Genomic DNA, 20,992 nt, shown 5'->3' with positions numbered 1-20,992 from the left:
TGGCCTGGACCAGACAACCCCCACACAGTGGGCTGGGCAGATTTCCAAAGGGGCGAGAGGGAAATTCTAAGGGTGGGGCTGGCTAGGGTAGAACTTGAATTTATGTTACATGGGATGTGTCAGAGGAAAGATGAAGGGTAAATAAAAGATGTGTCCAGGCCACTAACACTGCCCCTTTCCCCTCCCCGGGCGTGACCCGGCCTCCTTTTCCTGCCCTGACCCGTCTTTGGTGGGCTTTGCAGGTCGCAGAGCCTCCTTCCACCTTGAATGTCTGAAGAGACAGAAGAATCCAGGAGGAGACATCTCCCAGAAGACAGTCCTGCCCTTGCATCTGGTTCATCATCAGGTAGCCCCAATGGACGGCCGCTGGCCTCCACCTGGTGGGCTAGGCAGAAGCCTAAATCACTGGTCTTCCCTGTGGCAGACCCCTGTGGCGTCCTCACCCTGGCCCTAGCAGCCCCAGGGGAGGCGGCTTTTTCTATACAAGTGAGTGCTTTAACAAAGCCTGTCACTTCCCAAGGTGGGGACCTCAGAAGGACTGGTGAGCAGGAGCTCCTCACCTGGTCCCAAAGGGTCAGCGGCTCCAGGCTTCCACCTGGGCTTTCTTCCTAGGGTGGCACAGATGTCCCCTCCTCAGACGTCAGCTTATACAACACAGGCCACTCAGGCAGATGCAGTCCTGCCTAGAGTTGCGAGACACCTGGAGACGGCGCTGCCCAGAAAACCACCCACTGACACACAGACACGATCAAAGAACCAGCCAGCTCCGAGGTCAGGAGCAGGGAGGTGCCCAGGACAACGCATCTGGGGAGATGCGACAGTTGGTGTTTTTCACGTGGGCACGAGTGACTCAGAGATAGTGAAATCCAAGACACCAACATCAAAAATGCCTTTAGTGTCTCAGGACTAATGAGAACGTCAGAGACTTATCAAAGGCAATCTCTTACCTCTAGAAGAATTAGGCTCTAGACTAGAGTTTCCTAAAGTTTTTACCGCTTTCATTACATACTACCTTATCACAGGCCTATGCTTTCAGAAAACTTTTTTTTTTTTTTATTCAAAGGCATTCAAGTGCCAGTAAAAGTTTGTAACCAGCATAAGACAGCCACAGTGACTTGGCTAAGTTGGTATTATTTCAGCTTAAAGAAGTGCACTGTTGCCTGACCTATGGTGGTGCAGTGGAAAAGGTGTTGACCTGAGATGCTGAGGTCACAGGCTGGAGCCCTGCACTGCCCGGTCAAGGCACATATGAGAAGCAACCATGAGTTGATGCTTCCTGCTCCCCTCTCCTGCCACCTTTCTCTCTTTCCTCTCCCTAAAATCAATGAAGAAAATCTTTCTAAAGAAAAGAAAGAAATGCCCTGTTTGGCTTTGCCCATGTGGCACTGCCTACACACATATGATCTCCAGGGACCCGGGACCCAGGCTAGGGACCATCCAGAGCAGTGCCCAGAGGAGGCTGGCAGGCTTGAGGGACACCGTCTGTGGTATTTTTAAAGATGTCTGCAAGTCGATTTTACTCATCTGTTTTATCATTCTAGAAGGCAAGAAACTCCTCTTGTACAGTCTCCCTCTGTGCCTCTCTATTCCCCTCCCACCACACCTCAGATTTCCCCTTCTCTCTGCCCTCGGGCTGGGCTTTCCCACCACGCTGTGTCACTGTCCCGTGGACGCATCAAATCAGAGCAGGTTTTGTTGTGTCAGCTCCCATGGGGACCATGACCCACCCTCGGGATACTCTAGCACAATGGGGCCAGGGGACACAACCGTGTAAGCAGTTCAATCACCATACAGTGCGAGATATGAACAACAATTCAAAACCCAGGTGAGCCAGAGACTGGCAAGATTCATTGTGAAAACTGAAACGGTAAGTACTGGCTCCGTCCAGGTCTGCAGATGCACAGTATGCATCTTTACGGACCCTCCTGCCTTTGAACCTCACACCAGCCCCACAAAGCAGGGAGACAGTGGCTACGTGTTCTGGCTGTACAGATGACACAGGCCTCACCCTCTCCAGGCTACTGACAAAAAAGCCAGAAGGAGCAAATGCACAGCCAGCAGGGTTAGGGCCACTGCTGAGGAGCAGATGACCTTCACTCCAGTCCTTCACAGTTTCCGGAATTTAGAGGAGACAGAGATCACTTCAGACTAAGAGCATCAGAAAAAAAGTGGTTTAGGGTGGTTGAAACTGTTACTGGGCCTTGATGAGGTAGGTGCAGACGGGTGAAAAGGACGCCCGTGTGAGTTCCAGGCAGTGGGACGAGCTGGGCCTGACCCGTCCCAGTAACTCGTGCTCCCTGTGTGTCCACAGGCATTGGCAGTGGCAGGCCTGAGCCCCCTCCTCCAGAGAAGCCATTCTCCCACCACGTTCCCCAGGCCGTGTGCCACCCCCCCTGCCACTCCCAGCGGCCGAGGCTGGCCCCCTCGGCCCATCCCCACCCTCCGGCTAGAAGGAACAGAGTCCAGCGAGAAACTCAACAGCAGCTTCCCGTCCATCCACTGCAGCTCCTGGTCTGGGGAGCCCCTGCCCTGTGCAGGGGACAGCAGCCCCGCCCGGAGAGCCCGGCCCGTGTCCCTCACTGTGCCCAGCCAGGCTGGGGCCTGGGGCAGGCAGTTCCACGGCAGTGCCAGCAGCCTGGTGGAAGCGGTAGGTGGCTCCTGGCTGCCCAGACAGGGGAAGGGGAGGTGGGAGGCAGCAAGGGGACTGTGCATGGAGAGTCAAGAAGGGTGTACCTGGTTCTCTCCTAAGGGGACTGGCTGTCAGGTCTTCTGGTCAGACCTCCAGTGTCAGGGAGGGGCTGGGGCAGGATGGCATGGCATGCAGGGAATACCACACAGGGCACTACCAGCTTCTGTTGGGGCTGGGCTGATGCAGAGGGAGGGAGAACCTTGAGCAGCACATCCCTGCCCCAGGCTAGTGACGCCCGAGGAAGGCCGCAGGGCTGCGCGGCACAAGCCGGAGGCGTGCTGTGAGCGCTCCACATGTGCGCTCGGACCGCCTTCGTACACACGGGAGTCAGTGTCTGGTTCCCTACGCTGACTGCCCATTAGAATAACCGAGGAAGCTGTGGAAACCTGTGACCAATCAAATGAATATTTTTTAAAGCCCTTTGTTGATTCTGACGCACAGCCGGGACTGAGAACTCTCGTCCGGAACAAGAACACTTGCAGGCCCGCCAGGCTCTGCCCTGGCAGTTCTGGCACCACATCGTAGGGCACCTTCGGCACATTAGAACAATCCCACAGGGATTCCTGGGCTGGCAAGGTCCCTAGAAACCACTTTGAATGAGAACTGCTTGAGGGAATTTGGGAAGTAAACCCGGAGAGGAAGTGACTTAGAAGCCGTGCGATGCATCTCAAACCTGGAAGGGGCCTGTGTCCTGGGCAAGAAGTCTGAAATGCAGGGCTGGAGTACCTACATCAACCCAACAGGCAGGCAGAGTTTAGCTCGGCTGAGGAGACCTTTCAAAGAGAGCTCTTCCACAGTGAGGAGGGCTTTCTGGTAAAGCAGTGAGCCCCCCGTCACTTGGCATAAGCAAGCAGAGATGATGCCTGTCTAGTCGTCAGGCTATCCCGCAGGAGGCAGGGAATTAAACCAGATGACTTCTGAGGTCCCTTGTGATTCTAAAACCTTGTGCTTCCTGTGACTTTGTCTACCGCTATACAGTGTGTACCTCCACAGAGCGCCTGCTGAGTGCAGGCGCTGGTCTAGGTGCAGCGACACTGCTAAGGAGCAGTGTCCCCACTCTCATGAGCTCACATTGTGGGAGAAAAGACATAATGAATAAAGATGGGTGTAGTGGTTAGGAGGGGTGGGAGGCATAAAGAAAAGTTACGCAGACTGAGCCCGACCTGTGGTGGCACAGTAGACGAAGCGTCAGCCTGGAACTCTGAGCTCTTGGGTTGGAAACTCCAGGCTTGCCAGGTCAAGTCACCTACAGAAGCAATTACTATGGATGCTTCCAGCTCCTTTCTTCCCCTCCCCCTTCCCTCTCTCTTCTCTAAAATAAAATTTAAAAAATAAAGAAAGAAAAGCTATACAAGATAATGAGTAATGGGGACAGCTGGACAAATAGAACTGGGAGAAAGAGTTCTAGGCTTCACTCTCCTGCTTTCCCTGCCCACTGCCAGCTTAGCGGCCCAGCCCCCAAGCCAAGTACTAAAGCAGCGCTGAGAAGGAGTGTGAAGCTTTGCCTGAGCCGGTGGGTCCTTCAGACTCAGGGTCCTCCCCCACACACATCAGACTTGGGGTCATCCCCCCATACATCAGAATCGGGGTCCTCCCCTTACATGTCACACTTGGGGTCCTCTCACACATGGTTCTTCCCCCACACGCATCAGACTCAAGGTCCTCACCCACACACGTCAGACTTGGGGTCATCCCCCCCCATACGTCAGACTCGGGGTCCTCCTCCCATGCGTGAGACTCGGGGTCCTCCCTCGCACGCATCAGACTCAGGGTCCTCACCCTCAGACAGGCTGCCAGCTGGCAGTGGGCAGTGGAAATGGGCAAGCCATTCTGCATGGCAGCTCACCAAAGAAGGAAGGTTTCTTGGAAGGAATGATACTGGGTGCCAGGGAAGGGAAAAGACGGGCAGAGCCTTCTAGCTGTGAGACAACACCCCTGAGGCTCCTGGGTGAGCCCAGTGTTCACGTGTTTGGTAACAGGTTTTGAGTACCCCAGCCAAAAGGTCTCTCCAACCTATACATCCTGAATTCCACTACTTTTTTTGAGCACCCCATGACACACGTTCACTCACATACACACATGCGTGCACGCATGCACACCCTCCTGCTGTTTCCAGTCAGAAGACCCTTGCTCTAACCCTAAAGAGAAGCATTGAGCTGCAGGAATAATGTTCCTCTTTGTTTTTTCCTCATGGCCCTCCCCTGCTCCAGGTCTTGATTTCGGAAGGGCTGGGGCAGTTCGCCCAAGACCCCAAGTTTATCGAGGTCACAACCCAGGAGCTGGCTGACGCCTGCGACATGACCATAGAGGAGATGGAGAACGCTGCCGACAACATCCTCAGCGGGGGCACCCAGCAGAGCCCCAATGGCACGCTGCTACCTTTTGTTAACTGCAGAGACCGGGGGCAGGACAGAGCAGGGAGTGAAGAAAACCGGCCCCGGGGGCCTGGGCAGGAGTGTCGGAGGAGCGAGGAGGAGCTGCCGGACAGCAGAGCCCATGTCAGCAGCCTGTAGGAGCCGGGGCTGGGAAATGCTGGCTTTTTTATTTGTCTCAATGTTCCTAAAAAGGGTTCGTTTCAGAAGTGCCTCACTGTTCTCGTGACCTGCAGTTAACGGAACAGCGTCTTCATTCATTTCGTTGGGACAAGACACAGAGTTGGGTGGTGTGGAGAGTCAGCTTTTCGTGGGGAAGAAAAGCAGCAGCCCAGATTTGTGTCCAAGGAGGTGAAGGTGGAAAGGGAGAGAGGGAAGGGTCAGGGAGGGAGTGCAAGAGGAGGCCTCCGGCCCTCCCGTTGTATCTCAAGCCCTGTGCCAGGAACCAGCCTTCGCCTCAGGCACAAAAGAGACCCTCAGCTCCCTGTGGTAGCCCTCATGGAAAGGACCTTTGTCAAACGGGTGTCTTTCAACTTTGCTTGTAAAAAAAAATCAGTTTGCACATATTCTGTAGGAGCCTCACTGTCCCCATAGAGCCAGGGCCCTGTGGATTTGCAGAAGGAAGCAGGCATGACTTCACCCAGCGCCACCCCAGAAAGGAAAGAGGAAGCAGCAAGAGGTACAGGAGCCAGGAGCCCCGAGGGAGGGTGGCCTCCTGTGTGAGGATCACCTGGCCGGTGTGCGGCCACAAATGGAGCACAGTCAGCTCTGGACAAAGCAAGGTGGTGCTGGGTTCCGTTGAGCGCTCTTTTGTTCTGTGGTTTGACATTTTTCTTGACAGCATATTGCAGTTTTCTGTCTTTCTTCCTTCCTTTCTCTTCCTTCCTTCCTTTTCCTTCCTTCTTTCCTTCCTTCCTTTTCCTTCCTTCCTTCCTTATTCTTTCTTTTTTGGGGGGGTCCCCCCATGAGGAGGGGAGGAAGAAGAGTGTTTATGAAGTTCTGTAGCTACTCTCCTTACTGTGTTCACTCTTGGAAATGTATATCAGGTTAAGTTTGACTGTATTATTTAAATGGGTGTTCTTTGCTTTTTCCTACAGAAGGTTCAATAGAACCACCGTAGGAGAGTTTTACTAGACATTGTGTATGCCCAATAATTTGTTATCATTTCCATACGTAGTAAAAAAAAAAAGTTTGGTTTGGTTTTATAACTTAAAGATAATAAGCAATGCACTTGATAGGCTCTTGCACAGACGGGTGACTGAGTTAGGTTCTTTTTGAATGCTGGGTGTATCTGGTGGGTGCCAGAAGAGAGGAAGCATGTCTGAGAGTCTCTGTGAGTGTGTTATGTGTGTAGTGGGTTGCCTGTGTGTGTATGTGGGCTGTGCGTACACACACCTACGCAGTGTCCCCATGCGCCCAATGAGTACGCAGCTCCCCGTTTCTGGGATAACGGGGGAGATCTGAATCCAGGGCCATTTGAAAGCAAAAACAAATCACTGTCTCTGCTTCTGAAACGGGAATCAGTAACTCTTTGCATTTTCTGTCCCACAAGATATGCAAAAACAATGCAATAATATTCATTTTAAAAAATACAATTGTGAGTCTTGTTGGCATTAAAACTGTATTTAAAAAAAGAACACAGAAATTTAAGGGAAAAACTCAAGAAGGCATTTTGCTTCGATATATTCCGTGTAATGTTTTATTGCATTGATAATGTTTCTGTTGAAGAAACCGTTATACTTGAATTCAGGTCAGTTTCAGTATTTTACAAATATTTTTTTAAAATTGAATTGCAATTGTGCCAAGCGAATATAATGAATTAAGTTTGTTTTTGAATTCACCTCTTGTATATTTTGCTGCATGTAAGTAAATCATTTTGTATTTGGAGTGTGACAAGCTTTACCTTTGAACTCTTAAGTGCTTTTTTCTATATGTGGTTGGAGGAAGGGTCACTGTTGTTGTTGTTTTTTTAATTTGTACAACAAGCAAGGGTATTACCTGTGTAAATCATTATTCTGCTACCCACCAACAGGTTTGGACATTACTGTTTTGCATATCTTGTGTTTGCTTCCATTTCCCGCCATTTTTCCAAAGCTATATGATAGGTATGTTTGTACTCCATGCCATCTAAGAGACCAGGACATATCTCACTCTAGTCTTCATTCCATTCTGCACTAGTTCCTTGATTGAGTCTTTCTGAGCCCTTTACTGTGGGTCATGAGGCATTCTAACCAGCCTCTGTCCTCGCTGGGCTAGCCTGAGGGAGAGGGGAGGGGCTGCCTTTTCCCTACACTCCCACAGCGCTAATTGTGCTCAGGGGTTCTTTCAGGAAAGTGGACCCTGATGGAGAGGATGAGATTAGAGTTGGGCTGGTGGGAAGGGGAGGGGACCCTGGCTCTGTCAACTGCTCTCTCCCCAGACTCAGAGCAGGGGCTAGAACAAGGCAACCACGTGAAATCTTTGTCCAGCCAACAGTCAACTCTGTCTTGCTCACCTCTCCATTGTGTCTTCCTTGGGGGGCAGGGTTTTCTCAAGCGCATAGTATGTGTGGCAGCCATGGAGAGGACCAGGACGAGAGAGGCAGGCAGCATCGGGAATCCAGAGATGGTAGAACCAGAGACATTGTGGGAATCCTCTTACGCCAGTTTGCATCTACCGAGAACATCACCCTATTGATGCTGTCCTTTGAATACATCTGATTAACGATAGTTTAAAAGTGACTGATTTGGGGGAAACAAGACTCAATGACTCATCCAGAATTTACCCACTGAGTTTTTTCTAGTCCAGTGTACTCTTAGCCTTTCTTGGCACTTGTATTAGCAAACTAGGAATTTCAATCAGGAAAGTCCATTGCTCAATGAAGATGAGTTTTGTTTTTATGGATGGATGCATGAAAACATGAAGAAATGTGCAGGAAATTCCCAGGTCAGCTTTGTCTAGAAACAGAAGAATTTCTTCCTGTTTCTCCAAGTCCAGCCCATCCAGACTTTCTGGGTTCCTTCTCAGTGACATCAAGGTCTTCAATCAATAAAGTTTAGGTGTTTCCCTTTGTCTAGTTTCCCAAAATGTCTGCCACTGTGCTGCCAAGATTTAGTTATGATGGGGAGGGGAGCCCCTTTTGAATTGATATCTGGTTTACACTATACATTGGATCCCTAGGTAAAATTTGGAATCTGAATGGACCACACATGCATGCCCATCCTGACCCTTCTCATGCTGCATTCTATTTTGCTTTTGGACTTTCCATCTACATCACCAAATCTCATTGACCAGCAGCATGGACCACAGGCTCCAGCTACCCCAAGGGCCCTGCCTACGTATGAAAGGAGTTTCAGATGAGAGTTCCCAGTGTAGGCTCTTTCTGAGCCTGACCTCATGCTGGACTCATGTAGCACTGACATTTGATACCTGTTGCCGTCACAGAAGAGTGAAATCAGTCGTGATATCCCTGAGCCTCATCCACAGTGAACTCGGTGATTTTTATTCTCCGCCTGAAGTAGAGCTTGCCCTGTGACCTCATAAAACACAATGGTCACATCTTCTGAAAGCCTTCGGGTGGCAGGAGAAAAGCAGCAAGTGAGGAGGACCAGAGGACTTGAAAGGTGCAGCTTAAGTTCTAGGTTTCGATAACCCTGATTTTTACTATCTTCTGACTAGTCCAGCCTCTTTTACATCATACCTTGACCTTTTAATAGTTATTCATGTGCATGGTTACATTAGGTAGAGAGATTTGCAGTTGCCTCATTTCTACCTCTTCATAGAAGGTTCTTTTTGGTTTTGAGATAAAAAGAGGAAACTTTTCCCCCTAGATTTTGGCTTTGTTCATGAATTCTTCTCTGCTTTGCTTCAGAAGCTGTTAGTTACAGTCCCTCGCTCGGCTTCTAAGTCTGAGGGACATCCCTCTGACTGGGAAATCCACGGACAGAGGAACAAGGCATCCTCACTCAGCCTGTGACCCTCCTCTGGGGCACTGCTTTCAGATTCCAGGGCCTTGTTTGGAGTGAAGCTGCCTGTCACTTCCTCATAGTCACCTCCTTCCAGAACCCCTGCTGGTCATGCAGCTGAAGACAGTAAGGCAGCCACAGGAGAAGTGTGCTTCCACTGCCAAAGGAATCCTGCTCTGAGAAGTAAGGCACCCTGAAAGCAGTTTGGATGCCATCAAAAGGACGATGGTGGTTTCAGAGTCTCGTCACTCCTAAAAGCCAGGAGACGCAGCAAGAACTTGGGTTAGGGTACAAAGAAGAACCCTGGCCGGCAGCACATTAGCCTCATCAAACCAGAATCGTACACACTGCTAAGGAAGAGGTTGGCCCCTCCATCCCTAGAGAGCCAGAGGAATTGAAATATCACCATCTAAGAGTTAGGGACAGTTTAGCAAAGAGACCGAGAGAAGGACAATCTGGTTTCAAGAAGACCTCTTTAAGGCCCAGGGAGTGAATGAAACACTTGCTGGTGGAGTCCAGGCCAGTTCTGTGGGAAGATATGGCCCTGGTCTGAGATGTGTGAGCTCAGAGGGAGCTGGAAGGGGAACAGGGGGCAAAAAGCACACATTTGGACTTCCTCTGTGTCTGTACTCATTTTATGGGAAGATATGTCCGGTGCAACCATTTACACTGGGCCTTACCGTGAGAAGCTCAGTAAGGGTCTACTTTGGAAGAAGAGAAAAGAAAATTTTGACCGACATTGTTTCCCAACCAAAGAAAAGTGTCTGGCTGGATGTGGGTGTCCGCCAGCCCGTCTTCCCTCTCTGCTGATGTCCCTGCCCTCGCATCAGCCGGCGTGTCCCTGGAACAAGTCCCAGGCGGAGGCCGGAGGTGAAGCTCTCCGTCCCCAGCGTCGGGTTCTCCAGCAATACAATTGAGACATAGGGAAGGAGACAAGGGAGAGAAGTGGCAGGGGGGGGCGCTGAGAACAGGCCCTCCATCCCTTCCCCAAGCAGCTGTTTCTATTGCAGCCGCCTGCCCCAGGCCCATTTCCCCGCCTCCCTTCCCACCAATCTAGTGAGAGAGACAGAGAATCGAAAAGAGTTCTATGTGCAATTCCTTTTTAAAAATTTTTCCATTTATTGAGAGGGAGGGAGGGAAAAGGAGAGAGAATCATCGATTTGTTGTGCCACTTAGCTATTCCATTTTAGTTGTGCACTCATTGCCTGCTTCTTGTACGTACCCTGACCAGGAATTGAACCCATGGCCTCGGTGTGCCAGGACAACGCTTTATCCACTGAGCCACCAGGCCAGGGCCCCATATGCAATTCTTACATAGTTTTTTTGTGAAGCCATTTCTGGTTTTCACTTCATTCATTCATTTATATATTTTTCAAAGTAAGAAAAGATTGCATTGTAGAGCCAAATCCCAATATAACAGGTAAATGGGTTCTGCCAGGTTTCCACACTACTGGAGAGACACTTGAACACCATACACACACGCGCAGACACACAACTCACACACATATACAACCCCACACACATGCACATACATACACTCACACACACACATTCACGCATAGACTCACATACATTCACACTCACACATTCACACATCCAATCTTATACACACACACACACACACACACACACACACACACACACACGCCTCCTAAAGGGGCAGAGCTCTAGACAAATAATTTTGTCTCCTCCCAGAAGGCTGGCACTAAGTAAAGAGACATGGGGAGAAGGCCAGAGTAACTTCCTTGGGTAGAAGTGGTGCCATCAGAACCTATTATTACTAGGAACTAAATATAATTTATCTACATTTAGAAAATGTTCCTACTCTTAAAATCCAGACCTTTTCTGGACATGATTGTCAGAGGCTTGTTTCGCAGGAGATGCAGGTGTAAGACTCCCAGGCTTGCTGGGGCATTAGAAAAGCCATTTAACCCTGCTCCGAAAGGGAGTTAGAGATTACAGTGGGATATCTTAAGCTAAAGTAAATGAATTAGTTCAGCACTGAAGATCAAATCAGAGTTAAGATTGTTCTCTACCAAATTAAGGAAAAGAAGACAAAAACTTTCTAATTAAACAAAAGCTTGAAATGTCACATGACCAGAGTCAAATATTCTCCCTTCATGTCAAACACTGGCCTTTTCACAGGTGCACTCCACTGTGTGAGGCATCCCATGCCCCGACTGTCAGAATCTAAGTCATCTGATTTGTATCAGGCTCCTAGAAAGAGCGCATGACACTTAACCTACCATGAGTCAGACATTTGCTACAAATTTGCTGTCTAAAAATCACGCACACACTACATAAAAAAGAAAATGTCATCATAAGAAAAAGTCCTTTTTGGGTACAATGGTAAGTACCAAGGGAAGGTAATTTCTCTGCGAGGAAATATAGAAATGGACAGAATAATCCCTAGTCACAGTTTGGGCCTAGAGAACCCGTGCTCTGATGTTTTTAGAGCCCCCCAGTTTACAAGCAGGAGAATAAGGAGAAAGAGGGTGCACAGACCTCAGCCTTGGCAGTGACTCACTGCTCCAGGAGCCGGTGGGCTGCAGATCTCCAAGGTCCCTGGAAGAGTGCCTCCTGAGCCTGCAGCCAGGAGACAGAGGAGAAGAAAGGTCCTTGCTGTACAGTCACAGGTGGAAGGAAAGAAGATAGACCACTGGGCCCTGGCCCACGCCTTCTCCCTAAGATGCCCCAACACGGAGAAACTATACTGAGGCTTGAAAGAAAAAACAGCTTGAGAGTCAAGGGCAGACAAACCGTTAATCCAACCACCTTGTGCAAAGGGCTCTTCAGAAGGCACCTTGTGCTGTGGGCACCACGCTGCTCCCTCACACCACACCACCATGCATCAGCCGCCTCCCATTTCCCCACAGGTGGACTTCATGTCACAGCTCCCCACCCAGGTGTGCCCCACCCATCGCTGCTTTCTGTCCTTCCCAGAACATATGCTGTTCTTCCAGAGCCTGGGGGAACAAGGTCTAGCACAGACAGAAATAGGCTGCGGACATCAAAGGCAGACACAGGATGGCACAGTCGAGGATGATAATAGTTGAAAACAACCTGTTGAAAATACAGTTCATTGAGAAATAAGGTGGCAGGTCCCCAGTTAGGGAAGCATGGGAATGTCTATTACTCTCAGAATTTTCCTATTTTATGTTAATCTCAAAGGTACGAAGCAAAACTTCTGCTCGTGTAAGAGGCTCGAGAGACAGATCAGCCCACTCACACCTCTCCTCGAGTCCTCTTGTTCAGGTCAAACTTCATGCACCCAGCACAAGCTGTATCATACTTGTTCTCGGAGAGATGTAGAAAGATGGACAGTGCCTCCATGGTCACCCCAATGCCTGACATCATCCCCACACCTTCCCCTTCAGGCTCCCCGGATTTGCAGTCTTACTATTGTAAATATTGTTGTACAGTTTGTAACCAACAAACAATTCTGTTGTCCAAGGCCTCACCTGCTGCGCCTTCTTGTCCTTGAAGAAGGCCACGGAACCTACAAGGGGCGATGTTTCCAGAAGAGCTTCAGGGTGATGATCTCTGTGTGAGACGCTATGTATATTCCTGTAAGATTGCATTTTTATCTAAGAAATAATGTTATTTAAAAAAAAAGAAAAAACAAAAAAACAAGAATTGCAAATAAATTTGTTAACAATGTCTACATTCATTTAACTATATCTTCCTCTTCCATATCTCTCCTCTTCTCTCACTCCCTAGAGGATACAGAAATATACTTAACTCTCAAATTATCAACTTTTAAAAAATATATTAATTTTAGAGACGGAGGAGAGAGAGAGGTAGGGGGAGCGAGAAACATCAGCTCACAGTTGTTTCACATTAATTGTTCACTGGTTGCTTCTCGTATGTGCCTTGACTGGAGAAGCCCGGGATTTTGAATCAGCGACCTCAGCATTCCGAGTTGATGCTTTATCCACTGCACCACCATGGGCCAGGTTCAAATTATCATCTTATACTCCAAAGGGGGAAAAGCTGAGGAGAGTGTGGGAAATCTGAATACAATGATAATTTCTAACCTTATTTCAACATGAATCTCATTATCCACCTCTCTCTTCCAATGAAAAGGTTAACAGAAAAATGTTCAAAAGTTGACAAAGAGGCCCTGGCCGGTTGGCTCAGTGGTAGAGCATCAGCCTGGCATGCAGAAGTCCCAGGTTCGATTCCCAGCCAGGGCACACAGGAGAAACACCCATCTGCTTCTCCACTCTTCCCCCTCTCCTTCCTCTCTGTCTCTCTCTTCCCCTCCCGCAGCCAAGGCTCCATTGGAGCAAAGATGGCCCGGGCGCTGGGGATGGCTCCTTGGCCTCTGCCCCAGGCGCTAGAGTGGCTCTGGTCGCGGCAGAGCGACACCCCGGAGGGGCAGAGCATCGCTACCTGATGGGCAGAGCGTCGCCCCTGGTGGGCATGCCGGGTGGATCCCGGTGGGGCGCATGCGGGAGTCTGTCTGATTGTCTCTCCCCGTTTCCAGCTTCAGAAAAAAAAAAAAAAAAAAGATAATGTATATTAAAATACTTGGAAGAATATAAAAATACAGTTCTTTTTTTTAGGTTATTAAACTGACTCAGACAAAGCTTCCAGAATAATTCCCTGTATAAAAATAATTTGTCCCAGAAGTTCATGTGTCTTAGTTATATTCAGTAATAAAAACAGAAATCCTCTCTCCTCTCCCCATGAATTATTGAGTCCATTCCAGGAAATATACATTAGCCAAACTCGCTCCTTCACTGCTAACCCTCCCTCTACCCTGCCCCACCGCCCGGACCCTGAGCTCTGGAGTCTAGGGTTGCATGGGAAGAAGAGAGGAGGGCAGGGCTGGAGAGAGCGGCAGAGGACCAACCTCCTTGCTAACTGCAGCTTACCCCAGCTCCTGGCGCAGGTCGAGGTAGGCTCCACCAGGACCTGCCCCACAGGTCTCAAACCATAAGCAGATGACAGCTACTTGCAAGACGTCATTTGTTACCAATTATTATTGAAGTGCCAATGGCTGCAAATCCCACTTTTATAATCAGCTAGAACAGATTCAAGATTTAACTTATAACGAAGTTACTCTGTCTTGGATTTTGCTATGCTTTCTTGAATGGGAGTAAAAGGAGTGTTGGTGGAGCCGGTGGCAGGAATGAAACACAACTATGGGAGCATGCCACCAGAGTGAGTCAGCCCTTGTGTGTGCTTAGGGCCTCACTCTTGCTTTATGACTTGTGGGTCAACTCTTTAAGTCTGGCCTGACCTTCAACTCCTCTCCTAACATTAGGCCTGCTTCTCATTTCCTTCCTCCCCTCAAGGCAGACATGGTTATCTGTCTGGTTTGTCACAGTATCGGATGTTCACTGGGCCCCAGTTACTAATGGACTGGATCACTGCATGGTAAAAAGTCAGTATATGTACATGACAATATCTTATACTTTATTTTTTCAGCCTCCATATAATAAGCAAAACTGAAGTCTATTTCTCTCTCTCTCTCTCTCTCCATTTCTCTCTTTCAAAAAAAAAGTAAACTCAGCAATACATTGAAAAAGTCATATACCATGATCAAGTGGGATTTATTCCTGGGAGGCAAGGTTGGTTTGATATCTTTAAATCAATTAACATGATACACCAAATAAACAAAAGAAAAGATAAAAATGATATGAACATGTCAATAGATGCAGAAAAGCATTATTTAAAAAATCTAGCACCCATTTATGATAAAAGCTCTCAATGCAATGAAAATAAATAAAGCATACCTCTTCATAAATATTGTCATGTATGACAAACCCACAGCTAGCATAATACTCAGCAGTGAAAAGAGCATTTTTCCTCAAGATCAGAAACAATACAAGGATGTCTGTTTAAGGCCATGCTTTTAAGCACTTGTACTCAACATAAACTTAGAAGTCTTAAGCACAGCAATCAGACAAGAAGAAATAAAAACAATCCAAATTTGGAAAGAAAAACCAAAACATTCATCATTTGTAGATAACATGCTCTTAAGTAGAGAGAACCCTAAGATTTTACCAAAACAAAGCTACTTGAACATGCTCATCTCATCAACACATATACTAAAAACGACAAAAAAAACTACTATATCCAGTAAAGTGTCAGGATACAGCATTAATATTCAGAAATCAATTGCATTTTTATACATCAATAACCAACTATCAAGATCATTTGAGATCTTGCTCTCTGGCATATGTTATTATCGGTTTGGCTCAAATGAACTCTTATATAAATTATATAAAAAAACAACACCCAACTATCAGAAAGAGAAATAAGAAAACAATCATCTGTAATAGCATCAAAAACATACCTATGAATAAATTTAACCATGAAGGTTAAAGACCTGTACTCAAAAATTATAAGACAATGAAGAAGGAAATTGAAGAAGATATAAATAAATGGAAGCATATAACTTGCTCATGGATAAGAAGAATTAACATTGTTAAAATATCCATACTACCCAAAGCAATCTATAGATTCAATGCAATCTCTATTAAAATACTAATGACATTTTTTACAGAAGTATAACAAATAATCCTAAAATTTATACAGAACCACAAAAGACTCTGAATAGCCAAAGCAATCTTGAGGGAAAAAAAGAACAAAAGTGGAGGTACCTGATATCAAACTATACTGTTTGATTATAGGAATTAAAACTGCATAATGCTGGCTTAAAAGCAGACATATAGATCAATGGGACAGGATCAAGAGCACAGAAATAAACCCATACTTATATGGTCTATAATCTATGACAGAGGAGGTAAGAACATAACAATGGAGTAATGGCAGTCTCTTCAACAAATGGTGTTGGGAAAACTGGACAGACAGATGTAAAATAATAAAGCTAGATCACCTATTACACCATGTACAAAAGTAAACTCAAGTGGATTAAAGACTTAAATGTAAGACTCCAAACATTAAACTCCTAGAATAAACCATAAGCAGTAAAATTTCTGACATTTTTCTTAATATTTTTCTGACATATCTCATTGAGCAAGAGAAACAAAAGAAAGAATAAACAAATGGGACAGTATCACACTAAAAAGATTTTGCACAGCAGAGAAAATCATCAACAAAATGAAAAGACAACCTACTGAATGGAAGAGGATATTTGCCAATGATACATTTGATAAGCAGTTAATGCCGGGGTCCAGCCCCGGGGGGAATCCAGGGGTCCCACAGGAGGAGACGGCGTCAGAGAAATCGAGTGAGAGAACCGAATTCTTTTCTTTCTCTTTATTCTCTAGTTAGCATTTACTGCCAGGCATCTCCGCCAATGGCTGGTCTAACACTACTTTTTATGCACACACACTAAGTTACAATCACATGGTATTTTGAATACATCATTGTTTTAGTTTCACTATGGTTACATATTTCCAGATAACAGTTAATTCATATCTATAAGCTACAAGTCAGGTGGTAAGTCATTCAAAGTACAGTTATACAATAACTTGAATAGTTATACAATAACTTGAATAGTAATAACAATATCTGTACAAACTTCCAAAAGATTAGTACTAATTAATAACTCTATTTTACTGTTGTTGTGAGTCAAGGGCGCAGAAAGAGATAGCAGACGAAATCATCAAGGACTAGCAAAAGGACCACCGCTTGCTCAGGCAAATGGCCTTGAGTTCATGCAGTGTCCTAATTCTTTTCCCACAAGACTACAAAAGGCTTGCTATTTAAGAAACTAACATAGTATTAAGAGTAACTTTTACTTAAAGATACATAGAGTGCATTTGCAAGATAGCTAGTAGCAACATAATATCAGAAGGCATTAGTTGCTATTGCTGCTATGAATCCCACCACATTCCTCTCCTTATTCTTGGAAAATACAAAAATCTCATGAGAATGTTTTACTGAGAAAAGCCCAGCAACTGCCTTCAGTGACAAAACAAGTCTTTTAACAAAACAGTCTTTACTTGCCAGCTGCACTCCTATCCAAGGCCACGCAACAGGCCACTCCACTACACTTTACCTAAGATTCTAATGTCTAGTTAAACTTTATTCATTTACTATATTCATACACTAGTTAAGTTCTAACTTTATTCTTTCTAACATGATTAATAAGAAGAAATTCTCCTACAAACTTAACCCTTTATGAGGGATATCATAGCCAGCCTCTTATGTTTATGAGCCCAGTTCAAGGGGCTTACAGGCTTTTCTGTGGAACTTACACCTTCTGTCTCATTTCCAAAGAAATTACTACAAATCTACAGGGAAAGCATGGTACTATTATCCCTGTGCTACAAATAGCACACACCCAAAAAAGGGGGGAATATAAGGCCAGATTAATTCAAAAGATTAAAGGGGGAAGTATCGTTGTGCCTTTCCTTTGTGGTGACTTTGTCAACCCGCAGCCATTGGTCTTCACTGCAGTGACTTTGTCACCCCGCAGCCATTGGTCTTCTCTGCTGTGACCTTGTCAGCCAGCAGTTGTGGGTCTTCTCCTGCTGTGACCTTGTCAGCCAGCAGTTGTGGGTCTTCTCCTGCTGTGACCTTGTCAGCCAGCAGTTGTGGGTCTTCTCCTGCTGTGACCTTGTCAGCCAGCAGTCGTTGATCGGCTCCTGACAAGTTAATATCCAAAATTTATGAAGAACTCAGACAACACCAAAAAACAAATAAAAATTCTTTAAAAAGTTTAAAAATCCTGATCTAATTTATGAGTGGTCAGAGGACCCAAATACACACTTCTTCAAAGAAGACATATAGACAAATAGACATATAACAAGATGCTCTATATCACTAATCATCAGAGAAATGCCAATTAAAACCAAAATGAGATATCACTTCACACCTGCCAGAATGGCTATTGTCAGTAAACCCACAAATATCATGTGTTGATAAGGATGTGGAGAAAGAGAAAACATAATGTAAAAAAAAAAATCAAAAAGTATTTTTATTTATTCAGGTTATTCCAAAGTGCGATACCTGTCCAACCATGTGTGTGAGACTCTTGCATCCCTAACAAGTAAAATGAAAGAGAAGCGTTCTTTAAATAACAATTACACTCCTCTTTTTCACCCATACTTACTCTCCCAGCTTCCCCTTCTGGAAAACCTATAGTTCAGCATCACAGCAAATGTGTATGAAGAATGACATACCTGTCTCACAACCAGGTGATGACTGCAGTCACACCACAGATGGCCTCTTTGCTTCCCTTGCAACTCCCAGGGTGTGGGGGCGGGTGGGCAGTTTCCAGAAGCAGAAGGAAGAACAACCGAGAATCTTATCTTCATTGTTAATTTTTGCCAACACAACCACCATGACAGAGATACAGTCATTTGTTTCAGTAATGCTCCTCTAGGAAGGCAACTTAAAATTACCCAACAGTAACAGCTACAGTAGTCCTCACAACAGTGCTGATGTGTACAGATTCATCCCAGGCTGAAGTATAACTGTCAATAAATGGTAACCAGCACTCAAAACTCTTCCCCTCCATGGTCTCCATCCCAAGCAGGGAGGAAGGGAGGGAGGAAGGAAGAGAGGGAGGGAGGAAGAGAGGAAAGGAGGGAGGAAAAGAAGAAAGAAAAGGAACACCTCATGCACCTACTAGGAATGCAGATTGGTGCAGCACTATGGAAAACAGTATGGCGGGTCCTCAAAAGATCAAACATAGAACTGCTCTATCACCTAGTGATTCCTCTTATCATAAGAGTCTTATGGGTATATATTTGAAGAGACCCAAAATACTGACTGAAAAAGATATATGCACCCCTATGTTTATTGCAGCATTATTTCTAGTAGCCAAGAAATGAGAGTAACTCCAGTGCCCATTAACAGATGCCTAAGTAAAGAAGATGTGGTACATATATCAATGGAAGGCTACTAGGTCATATAAAAGAATGAAATCTTACCATTTGCAGCAACGTGGACGGACCTAGAGGGCATTACGCTAAATGAAACAAGTCAGACAGAAAAAGACAAATACTGTGTTATTTCACTTATATGTGGAATCTAAAACAACAACAACAAAATAAACAAAAGAGAAATAGATTCACTGATACAGAGAACAAACTGATGGTAACCAGATGAAAGGAGGTTTGAGGGATAGGTTAAAAAGGAGACAATATTAAAAAGCACATATTGACAGTTACAAAATAGTAACAGGTTGCCTGACCTGTGGTGGCGCAGTGGATGGAGTGTCGACCTGGAAACACTGAGGTCACCGGTTCAAAACCCTGGGCTTGCCTGGTCAAGGCACATGTGGGAGTTGATGCTTCCTGCTCCTCCCCCTTCTCTCTCTCTGTCTCTGTCTCTGTCTCTCCTCTCTAAAATGAATAAATAAAAAATTAAAAAAAAATAGTAACAGGTATGTAAAGCACAGCATAGAAAACATAGTCAATACTATTGTAAGAGCTAAGTATGGTTCCAGGTGAGTACTGTACTAGAGTTATCAGGAGATCATCGCATAACTTATATAAATGTCTAGTGACTATGTTCTACACCTGAAACTAATATAGAATGTCAACTGTGATTGGGAAAAATTTTTTTTAAGAAAAGTTTACTGTGATAAAAACCAGACCTTGAGTTTTGACTGTCTGTGAACCTGGTTGAGGAGATTATCACCGCCACCCACAAGCCTGAGAAACATCAATGAGGGTCTTTGAGAGCTCATGGTCATATTCCTTTTGTCCAAAGTGCACTTATTGAGTCCCTGCTATGTACTAAAAAATGTTCTAGGCACTGGGCACACAGCAACAATTGGTTCTGATTACCCCTAAAGTGTTCAGCAGGTATGGTGAGTGACACCTCTTCTACTCAAGTGTAAGCACGCACTGGGCAAAGCCTCACACACAAGGTGTGGTCTCCCCACAAGCCCAGCTGAGACTCAGAGGAGGCCTCACAAGGCCCTCACAGAGCCCTGCACGAAGATGCCCAGTCCAGAATGAGAGTCAAAGGCGGCACCTAACAGCTCCAGTTGCCAGACTTTGTTCCTGCTGGGGGGGGGGGGGTGAGCTTTGCAAGGTAGTGAATTTACAAAGTAGTACGTGCATATGAAGATGCTGAGACCTCTGGTTCCACCTTGATGACACCAGTGCAGAACTGGACGAGTCATTCAGGACAATGAACATCTTTCCAGGGCTTTCCTCTCTGGAGAGGAGAGGTAAAAGCAGCAGTAGCCTCATTCGTTGGCACTCTCTGCTAAGACTTGGACAACCAGCTTAGACTGTGGCTGGGCCAGAAGCTCAAAGAAAGCAAAGAATTGTTTTGGGGGGCGGAAGCAAAGCATGTCTCCACAGAGAGGATACTGAAACCAGCCAGCTCTTGTATAATGCTGGGGGCCCTGAAGTCACTGTGTTGGTTTTCTATTGCTGTATAACAAAATCCCACAAATTTAGGGGCTTAAATTTAGCATCTTAAGGTTGGTTGTGCCCCCAGCCTGGCCATGCAGGGCTGTCCACTGTGGGTAGGAGACTGAATAGAGTCCAGACAGTTGTAGAAAAATGAAGCTGGAATCCTGATCCATTAATGGTGAGTCAGTTAATTCCCTTTACGCCTGACATGGCGGTGGCACAGTGGATAGAGTCAGATTGGGTGGAACACGGAGGACCCAGATTGTAAACCCCGAGGTCGCCGACTTGAGTGTGGGCTCATCTGGCTTGAGCAGAAACTCCCCAGCTTGAGTGAGAGTCTCTGGCTTGAGCGTAGGATCATAGATGTGACCCCATGGTCTCTGGCTTAAGCCCAAAGGTCCTCTGCTGGGATTGTGACCAGGAGGGTGATTGAGTTGGGGGGGGGGGAGCAGGAGGAAGGATCAGAGTCATGTGGGCAAGGTGGAGGGATGTTTCACCCTTGCACCGGGCAGCCAAAGCCAGCTAGATCAGTCATGGAGTGTCCATGCCCAGGAGAACCTTGAGGCCCTTCGACAGTTTCCCCTACCCACAGTCCCCCATGGAATTTCACTGTTGGGGGACCACTGGAAAAAAAAGATCTAACTGAGAGGTTGAAAATAGGGCTCTTTCTCAGCCATGGGACCATTTATT

At 46.3% G+C, this 20,992-nt stretch overlaps 1 protein-coding gene across 12 annotated transcripts in view; it reads left to right on the top strand.

The window, feature by feature from the left end:
- CACNA1C (calcium voltage-gated channel subunit alpha1 C) overlaps nucleotides 1-12,667 on the top strand; it is a 786,403-nt gene extending 773,736 nt beyond the window's left edge. For 9 of the 12 annotated variants that reach the window (XM_066258219.1, XM_066258227.1, XM_066258220.1 and 6 more), the window contains 3 exons: nucleotides 243-346; nucleotides 2,312-2,647; nucleotides 4,900-12,667. In XM_066258219.1, coding sequence (XP_066114316.1) covers nucleotides 243-346; nucleotides 2,312-2,647; nucleotides 4,900-5,202 — 743 coding nt within the window. In that variant the 3' untranslated portion in view covers nucleotides 5,203-12,667. The remainder of the gene's footprint in view (nucleotides 1-242; nucleotides 347-2,311; nucleotides 2,648-4,899) is intronic. The other 3 variants (XM_066258229.1, XM_066258231.1, XM_066258230.1) reach the window with 1 other exon arrangement.
- Nucleotides 12,668-20,992: the final 8,325 nt, after the last annotated feature.

Source organism: Saccopteryx bilineata, chromosome 2 (genome assembly GCF_036850765.1).
Source record: "Saccopteryx bilineata isolate mSacBil1 chromosome 2, mSacBil1_pri_phased_curated, whole genome shotgun sequence".
In the NCBI taxonomy this organism is placed as follows: Eukaryota; Metazoa; Chordata; class Mammalia; order Chiroptera; family Emballonuridae; genus Saccopteryx; species Saccopteryx bilineata.
This window is presented reverse-complemented; position numbering and strand designations above follow the sequence as displayed.